The 10,078-nt window shown below is 36.4% G+C and overlaps 1 protein-coding gene across 1 annotated transcript in view; it reads left to right on the forward strand.

Moving 5' to 3' along the window:
* The window catches only part of LOC107725118 (discoidin domain-containing receptor 2-like), a 25,303-nt gene that overhangs the window by 12,530 nt on the left and 2,695 nt on the right, over positions 1-10,078 (forward strand). Inside the window, exons 11-15 of the mRNA XM_016534274.1 lie at positions 2,308-2,552; positions 3,638-3,765; positions 5,820-6,017; positions 7,687-7,921; positions 8,382-8,531. Of these exons, the coding sequence (XP_016389760.1) occupies positions 2,308-2,552; positions 3,638-3,765; positions 5,820-6,017; positions 7,687-7,921; positions 8,382-8,531 (956 nt within the window). The remainder of the gene's footprint in view (positions 1-2,307; positions 2,553-3,637; positions 3,766-5,819; positions 6,018-7,686; positions 7,922-8,381; positions 8,532-10,078) is intronic.

Raw genomic sequence — 10,078 nt, forward strand, 5'->3', positions numbered from 1 at the left:
TGTTTACAGCCTGGTACAAAAAGTGGTTTTGGTCTATATAGCTAATTTTGCCGTTCATGACAACTGTGAGGGGGGTGAATTTTTTTATAACTCATCCGTTTAAATTATATTAAGCCTTAAAGTTCTGCATAATTAAGGGCGTGGCCACTTGAGTGACAGGTGGATTGCCGCTGCTGTCACCACCGTCGCGCTAGGTGGGCGTGGTTTCAGCAGCCAGCTCCCGCCTCTTTGCCCATTTTCGATTATCCAGGAGTGACACGCGGTAACGCGCTGCCAAGATGGTGACGGCTGGCTCCGCCTACTTTAGACTTCAAAACGCTCGTCGGAAGTCTACGGGTTACGTCACGGACACTACGTCCATGTTTTTATACAGTCTATGGTATGAACACAAAAGACGTGTCGAAAAACGTCGGCGACAAGCGCGCGCGATAATCGTCCCAGTGTGTACGAGGCTTTAGAATGTGGACAAAAATAAAGACAACATAATTTTACTGCCAAATAGAACCGTCTTCACGTCAACCATGAATCCTAACAATGTTGCCCAGGTAGCCTACTAGGTTCTGGACCAGAGCTACTGTGAAGACTTTCAGTACATTACTGAATATCTGAACATGATGTCCATTCTTAAACTAACCTCTTGTACTATCTTTTAAGAAATATTCTCTCTGAGTTCTATTTTTCATCCTGTTGAACTTGATTTCATTGACATTTGTTTCCTCAACAGTTTGCATGCTGCACTTTTCCATTCTTCCTCGTCTAGTCTTGCATTCTTTATCTTTTGCTTGCAGTCTATGAACTCCACCTGACCTTGTTACCAGACTGAAGGACTTACTTACGTAAGAGCTGCTGCTAGATTTTCCTATGGTAATTTTTGACACTGCGGTTTCTTGCACCCAGACACCTCAGGGTTTTGGTTGAAATAAAATGAAGTTGGCCTGTTCCTCTACTGTCATCTTCTGCATTTTCTGTCTCTCTTTCTTCCTCTTTCTCTCAATCTTCATCAACAAAGCGACATGATTGTCAACATTTCAAATTTTTTAAAAGCATATATAGTACTTAAAGGGATAATTTGGTCAACATTTACTCACCCTCATGCCGTTCCAAACCTGTATGTTTCTCTTTTGTCTGTGAAACACAAAAGAAGATTTTTTAAAATTTGTTGGTAACCAAATGATTTTGTGTCCAATTGACCTTTCGCAAAGACCCGACCCCCCTTAGTTACTGTTGCTATGTCCAACAAGCCATGCTGCTCTCACGTCACACATCATGTTCGCACGCAGTGAAAAATACATCGCTGAGCAAAGAGGAAACTTACAACACACTGGCAGGCAAGACAGAGCAGGTTGCTTTTGGTATGAAACAAAATCTCAGCTTTAAAATTTTGTAATTTTTTAAGAAATTCAAACAATAAATACGGTTTTGTGGCTTTTTAATGTGTTGTGACAAATCGCTGTAGCGCCTCAGATTCAAGCGCCACGTAAACCGATCATCTCTTCCTCTACTAGTTATAGCACAAAATAAACACCATTTTTCAAGTTCAAGTCGACCAACATTAATCTACTCTTCTGTCTTGTTTGTTTGTTGGACAAAATGCTAGATTTGGCATTATGATTGGACAGATCACCTGTCCATCAAACTTCCAGCGAAGGGTTAATTGATATCCGTAGTTTTTTTTTTTTTTTGTGTAACACAAAAGGTATTTCAAAGATATTGGGAACCAAACAGTTTTGGGGTCCCATTGACTTCCATTGTATTTTTGTGGAACCCACAAGGAAATATTTTGAAGGTTGTCAGTAACCAAATGTTTTTGGGTCCCATTGACCTCCATAGAATTTTTGTACAGAACAAAAAAAAAGATATTCTGAAGATTGTTGGTACCAAATGGCTTCGTGTCCCATTGACTTCCATAGTGTGGATAAAAAAAATACTATGGAAGTCAATGAAAAAATATTTTTAGGATTGTTGTTAACCTAACAATTTTGGCTCCCATTGACTTCCATTGAACAGTATGGAAATGCTGTCAAAGTCAATGGGACCCCAAACAGTTTGTTTAAAAAGTCTTCAAAATGCCTTTTTTTTTGCATTCCACAGAAAGAAAAAAACAAAACTCATACAGATTTAGAACAACATGAGGGTGAATAAATGACGATTTTTGGATGATATAAAATAAATAGGGTGACAAATAAAGAAATGCTTGAAATAAATGAGAAAATAAAACAGAATGCAAGGGGAAAGAATTTACACCTCAAGTAATTTTAATATAAATTACAATTGGTCATGCCTAGTGACATCTCTTTGTCTCTGTAGCCTGTAGCGGAGGATACACCGAACCTGACGTGACCCTGTGCACCCCACACCAGTGTTTTCAGAGCAGCGTGCCGCACTACGCTGAAACCGACATCATCAGCCTGCAGGGGGTCACCGGCAGCAACATGTACGCCGTTCCGGCCCTCACCGTAGATTCCCTGACACGGAAGGACATCTCAGTGGCCGAGTTCCCACGAGAGAGACTGCTGTTCAGAGAGAAACTGGGAGAAGGCCAGTTTGGTGAGGTGAGTCTGGATGAAGCACAGCAGGAGGTTTTATTACCGCTGCTGTTGTTCTGTTGGCTCACTTCTGGACGCACTTGAATTGTCTTTTATTCGGAGTTAGTTGGGATGTTTTCGCGCACTGTTTACACTGTTTTATACAAACAGTGCTGCAATGCCTGATGTTTGTTCTGTGAAATTACAGTGAAAGAGTTCCCAGAAAACCCTGTTATTAGTGACCACACATGACTATTATGTATGGCTTTATTAAGAAAAACACTGGAAATCTAGAGTGAGAGCCAAGGATTTTATGCAATAGTGTTACTAATACTTTTTTATCTCAGTTGACCCTGATTATTATGTTACTACTGTATGGTGACACCACGGTGCCGGATAGTAATACCATAGTACTGTGACATACAGTACTGTATGATATACAAAAGTTTTGTTTTGTAAGAGTTTCTTATGCTCACCCAGGCTGAATTTATTTAATTAAAAATACCAAAAAACAGTAATTTTGTGAAATATTATTACAATTTAAAGTAACTGTTTTCTATTTTAACATATTTTAAAATATATTTTTTTCCTGTGATGCAAAGCTGAATTTTAAGCATAATTACTCCAGTCTTCAGTGTCACACGATTCTTCAGAAATCATTCTAATATTCTGATTTGCTGCTCAAGAAACATCTAATTATTATTAATGCTGAATCAGTATTGAATATTTTTGTGGAAATCATGATCATTTTTTTTTCAGTATTCTTTGATGAATAGAAAGTTTGGTATAAAAACATAGAAATAAATATGTTGCAACATTATAAATGCCTTTAATGTCACTTTCGATCAGTTTAATGCATCAATGTTAAATAAAAGTATTCATTTCTTTCTTACATACCCCAGACTAGTGTATACGCTGGTACAGTGATTAAAATATTTACATAGTAAGGTATTCATATTGTATGCCAAATAAAAAAATAAAAATAACATGGTAATACCCTAGTACGTTGTGGTATTTTGGTTGTTAGTGGAGCCCATGCGAGTGTGTTTCCGCTCTCAATCAGTTTAAGTATGTTTGCTCGCTCATGTTCATACTGTTGTTGCTGTTTCCAGGTGCATTTGTGTGAGGCCGAGGGTTTGGCTGAGTTTCTGGGAGAGGGTGCACCATTACCGGAGCAGGACGGCAGGCCGGTGCTAGTAGCAGTTAAACAACTCAGAGCGGATGCCACCAGCAATGCCAGGTTTGAGGGGAAAAAGCACACACACCAAAAAAAAACTATTGATTGGAAAGTTGCATCACAGAGTGAGGCTTCTGGGAAGCTCTTGCTAAAAAGTTCGGAAATGGTTATGTAATTGTGTTTTATTTGGTGGGAATAAAATGGATTGGCTCATGGATTAAAGTGCCCCTATTAGGGATTTTTGAAAATTACCTTTCATGCAGTGTGTAACACAGCTCTAAGTGAATGAAAACATCCTGCAAAGTTTTAAATCTGAAAGTGCACCTTGTATAAAGTTATTGTCTCGTCTTTGCCACTAGGTGCCCCTTTTGGTAAAATAGCGGTTTCCCCGGTAACGCTGTACACAAAGCAGCTCTGCGCTCACAAACACTGCTTTATCAGGCATTACAGGTATGATAAAATGAGACCAATCAGACCAATCACCGCAGATTAGCGTCACGCAAAGGAGGGGTTTGGAAAAATGAATCGTTGAGCGAATCGTTTGGGAGTCGTTGAGCAAATAAGGTAAAAATAAATGCATATTATAAGACAATGAAAGTGTTTTTTGACCTTGCATGCATGTCAACCTGTTGTTGGGGACTCCCAAAACAAAAACATGAACTTTCCTAACCCATAATTAGGGGCACTTTAACAAAACAGAATAACTATCTGGTCAGACTGAAATGACTGGAGACAATGGTAAAAAATAAACTACAGCCACTTGTGTTTAATACTGTGATCCCTCAGAAGGATATCCCATGACCAGGGGGGACATGAAGCTTTTTGTTTATATGGTCATTTGGTTAAATCATAACCATTATTATTTCTGAATGACCCATTTTTTTCCAGTAATAAGTTCTGGGTGTATTGGGAAGGAAGCTTATTATGGTGAATGTTACAGAATGTCTATAAGCATGTCAGCATGTCTATATAGTTAATCTTTTATGTAAAAAGAAAAAAAAAGAAAAGAAAACAACACTGTTTTGCAAGATGCGGATTAACAAATGATGACCTGATTCCATTAAACATTTCTGAACTCTAAAATAGCAGCTATATTTATTGAGAGGGTCTCTAAATATCAAGCCTCAGTAAGGTTTAGGTGGAAGGAGTCACAGTGGTGTCTACCTGACCCGAGAGAGTTGGCTACCATAAATAAAAATTTAACTTATTTAAAAAAAAAATAAATAAAAAAATCAGTATAAACGTATATATTGTTTATTGTTATTTAATAATAGTTCGTTATCATTATAACATTTTATTTGGTGTAATGATAACGCACCTGCTGATATTATACATGACAAGCACAAACAAACTGAGAAGTGCTGGAACGTAGGGTTGAGAGCTGCGCATGCGCACATCAAATACTGCGAGTAAAAAACTTTCATTTCCCACACGCGAACTAGTTTGCCGCGTTCAATCACATCAGTCCCAGTAGCACCTGTACACCTGGACCACGGTGGCAGAGATACACGACACAACACGACAGAAACGGTGAGAACAAAAATGAATGTAGCCTATCCCAATAAATATATAACGTAAGAAGATACATAAGTATCATATAATGAAGAAACAGTAGAGTGGGGAAACTTTTGTGTTGTTTGTACAGCTGCCGTTCGTTTGAGTGAGAACTGTAGCCGTTCAGCATACATTTCTAAACTTTAAACCGCATAAACACATTTCATTACACCAAATACACAAAATAATGTTCTTTTTAGCAGCATCATATGATCCCTTTAAGACAAACAATAGGCAAATGAAATGCAGTGTTTAAATTGTTTTTGTTTATAAAGCTTTTTTTTTTCAAATATTTTTCTAATATATTCAATTATACTTGTTATCACTTCAATTATTTTGTCATATATTGACTCCTAAAAGACTCCTAATCCTTCATAACATGTCAAAAATGGTTTATAAATACACAGTTATCATTGGAATTTTTCTGTCAGAAAGTGTTCATCTGTTTACAGCTGGAATTTATTTCTCATTTATTGTTGTCAGTCAATATTTACTGATGGATGTTGACCTGTAACCTTTCTCCTGATCCCATGATAACCTTTCTGACTTTTGTGTCCGTGTAGAAATGACTTCCTGAAGGAGATAAAGATCATGTCGCGTCTGAATAACCCAAACATCATTCAGCTGCTGTGCGTGTGTGTGAGCTCCGACCCGCTCTGCATGGTGACGGAGTACATGGAGAACGGAGACCTCAACATGTTCCTGTCCCAGAGAGAGATAGAGAGCACACTCACGCATGCCAACAACATTCCGTCTGTCAGGTGTGTCCATCATTATGAAGAAGTCTGACATGTACAGTCTTTCATCTCCAGACAGGGGTCAATATCGCTATTCTACAAGTCAGAGTCGAGATTAACGTTCTTAACCTCCGAATTCTTCAACTTAACCTTCCAGTTTCAAGTCAGCTCTCAATTTATGATGGAAATGTTTCAGATTACAAGTTTTGAAGTGAGACCTCTGAGTCTTCAAGTCCAACGTGGAAATTATTTCAATGTGTTCTTTTTTGAAAACCTGAATTAAAGAACCTACATTTTTAAAGAAGTACCAGCAATCAGATTTTTCTTTCTTTTTTTTTTTTTTACAATCAATTGCTAAACACAAAATGGAGCACAATTTTGCTAAACTTTATGCCATTTTAAACCTGTATGATTTTCTTTCTTCCTTTCCATATGTTAAAATTGTTTATATACTATTATAGTATTTATTAATATTTTGCATTTGTTTTTATTTGTTATAATTTTAATTTAGTTTGTTTTAGTAGTTTTGTCATGTTCTTTTGTCATTTTAGTTTTTTTATATTTCTATTTAGCTTTAATTTTAGCAATTTTAGCACTTAGTACTTTTTTAAGTTTAATGCCAAGGCAACATTTCAGATTTTCCTTTGTTTTTACAACTTAATATTTTCAAGTTTTTTTTTTATGTTTTCATCTAGTATTTATTTATTATTTTTGTTTATATATTTCAGCTTTATTTCATTTAATGAAAACAGTCTTTAATAGTTTTGATAATAAAAAACGTTCTACACAGAAGACTTTTAACGGAATATCTGTGCTATTCTTATTAATTAGAATGTTCAAAAGACAAAAAGTATCATAAACCTTGTTCAAATGACTTTTGTGTTGTATTCAAAGCCTTCTGAAGCCAAAATGTAGTTTTATATGAGAAAAAAAAGATCAAACTTAAGTTAAATTTAAGTAACACTTTACTTAAAGCCTTTCTTTATAATGCATTATAAAGGTATTCATAATATACATTGTAATGCATTATATCTCTTCATAAATAATTGCATTTTAAATGCATTCTCAAATTGAAAATGCATTATAATATTTGTAGGTTTGGTTTTCATGTGTTTTAATACATTAAGGCCCGGTTTCACAGACAGGGCTTAGACTAAGCCAGGATTAGGCCATAGTTCAATTAGGACATTTAGGTAATTTTTATAAACGTGCTTAGAAAAAAACATTACTGGTGTGCTTTTTGAAACAAAACAAAGGCACTGATATATTTTAAGATCAGTCAGTGCAAGTTTCTTTCAGTTGAAACAGCTCAGACTTACATTTTAGTCTAGGAGTAGGCTTAAGCCTTGTCTGTGAAACTGGGGGTTTTCGTTTTAAAGGTGCAACAATGAATATTTAAGTATTATAATGTATTATAACTGTGGTTGCAATTATTCATAAGATCATGCAATGCATTATAATGTGCATTACGAGGCACAATTAATGCATTAAAACTAATTTTATAATACATTATATATAAAGGCTTTTAAGGAAATTTCCATCTCCCTTATAGCTTTCAAGTCTCATTTGTGCTTTCACGCAGTCAGACGTGGTGCTGGTTGAATTTGATACTGGTTTGAAGCCAGGTCATGTTTTGTGTGCCTTTGCTGTTTTATTTTCATGAACTCAGACTCTTTTATTTCTGTTTCTGCAGCATTGCTGACCTGTTGCACATGTCGGTGCAGATCTCTTCTGGGATGAAGTACCTGGCTTCTCTGAATTTTGTGCATCGTGATCTGGCCACACGGAACTGCCTCCTGGACCGTCATCTCACCATAAAGATCTCTGATTTCGGCATGAGCAGAAACTTGTACAGTAGTGATTATTATCGTATACAGGGGCGCGCTGTGCTGCCTATACGCTGGATGGCCTGGGAGAGCATTTTACTGGTGAGAGAAAGAGAGGCTGTAAATGCTGTTCTTTTGAACTTTCTTTTCATCAAAGATTCATGTGTAAGAAATGCATCTCAGTTTCTACAAAAATAATAAGCAGCACAACTGTTTTCAACATTGATTCATAATAAGAAATGTTTCTTGTGCAGCAAATCAGCATATTAGAATGATTTCTGAAGGATCATGTGACACTGAAGACTGGAGTAATGATGCTGAAAATTCAGCTTTGCATCGCAAGAATAAATTACATTTAAAATATATTCAAATAGAAAACCATTATTTTAAATTATAATAATATTTCACAATATTACTGTATTTTTTTCAATTGAATGGAGCCTAGGTGAGCAGAAGAAACTTCTTTAAAAAAAATTACATTTAACTGTTAGGTGGAGACTGTCTACAGTGGCTTTCTTCCTTTGTATCAGTGCATTGTGTGTTACATGTGTGTGTTTTTTAGGGGAAGTTCACAACAGCTAGTGATGTCTGGGCATTTGGAGTAACTCTGTGGGAGATCTTCACTTTATGTAAGGAGCAGCCCTACAGCCTGCTGTCTGATGAACAGGTCATCGAGAACACCGGCGAATTCTTCAGAAACCAGGGGAGACAGGTACAACTTTACTTTGATTTTGGTTTTGATTTGAAGTGAGTGAATTATACTTTTCATCTGGTGAAGTTAGTCCTTTGATAAAGTCAGTTAATCTGAAGTTAAGTGAATCGTTCTGAGGTGAAGCAACTCGGCCTGAAGGGAATTGAACTGCATTGGAGTGAATCCGTTTGCAGCATCATTCTGAAGTGAAATTAGTGGGGTTCCTGTGGGTCTTAAAAGCCTTAAATTCAGTTTGATCAAATTTAAGGTCATAAAAAATATTTAATACCTTAAATCTCACTTTATTTTGTGGACAGAAAAACTAGAATCGCAGTATGGCCTAATGTGATTTTTAAACTTAAAAAGGCTGATTTAAATAAATAAATGTGATGAGCTGCTGCCAGCTGGAAGTAAAGCATAGACATTTCAAAATAAGAGTCCCAGAGCATTTTGGTATAGTTTGCAATTAAAAGTCCCACATTATGCATAAAATCTTGGTAACACTTAAAGGCACAATATGTAATTTTTCGCCGCTAGAGAGCGCGTATTCAAAATAAACAAAGAATCAAAGGCGTAGTTTGATGACACCGTGACTGGGTGTGGAATCATGGGAGTTGTCGTCTTCATCCCCACAGCCGATGCAATCCGACGGGACTCGGGCAGAAATCATGTTCATGGATGAGCTAATGATTTATTAACGTAGTAGAATGAAGCAGGGTGAGGCTGAAAGCCGTTGAAGCGAAACGAGGCCGCTGAACGAGCGTGACACACGGCTCGAAAGCAGCGGAGCTTTTATTATGCCACAGTCGACCGCTTCCGCTCCTTCCGGTCGTGCGTATGTGGGAAAAAAAAGCAGCGCTGTTTTATCATACTAGATACGTTTGAAAGTTCTGTTATAATGCTACTTTGTGCGTTCGTCACCTGTCTAATAAAACGCATAGCATATTAAAGCGTCTTTGGTGTTTGGTGAAATCGAGGGTTATGACGTCATTAGCAGGCGACACAATGAAACTATAGACACGCTCCGTGCCACTAGTTAAAATTGCTTATTTCTCTGGATTTAAACATTCTTCAAAACATTTGGGATAATGTAAGTACACAAGTCAGCAAAATATATAACACTGTTCTAGTGATTTTTGGATATTTTAATAAAAAACTTACATATTGTGCCTTTAACCTTATTCCCAAGGTGAATAGAAAATAACAGAGTATATTCAGGCAGGATCATAGTATTGCTTACTTTTGGCTTTTTGTCCACAAAACATCTATGCAATAATTTGACCGGTTGAATAGAACACCATGATAAGTAGCACTGTAGCAATAGCCAAAAATTCATTGTATGGGTCAAAATTATCGATTTTTCTTTTATGCCATTTATGCCAAGAATATTAAGTAAAGATCATGTTTCATTAAGATATTTTGTAAATTTCCTACCGTAAATATATAAAAACTTAATTTTTAATTAGTAATATGCATTGCTAAGGACTTAATTTGGACAACTTTAAAGGCGATTTTCTCAATATTTAGATTTTTTTGCACCCTCAGATTCCAGATTTTCAAATAGTTGT

Source organism: Sinocyclocheilus rhinocerous, unplaced genomic scaffold (assembly GCF_001515625.1).
Source record: "Sinocyclocheilus rhinocerous isolate Xijiao unplaced genomic scaffold, SAMN03320098_v1.1 scaffold1295, whole genome shotgun sequence".
Classification (NCBI taxonomy): Eukaryota; Metazoa; Chordata; class Actinopteri; order Cypriniformes; family Cyprinidae; genus Sinocyclocheilus; species Sinocyclocheilus rhinocerous.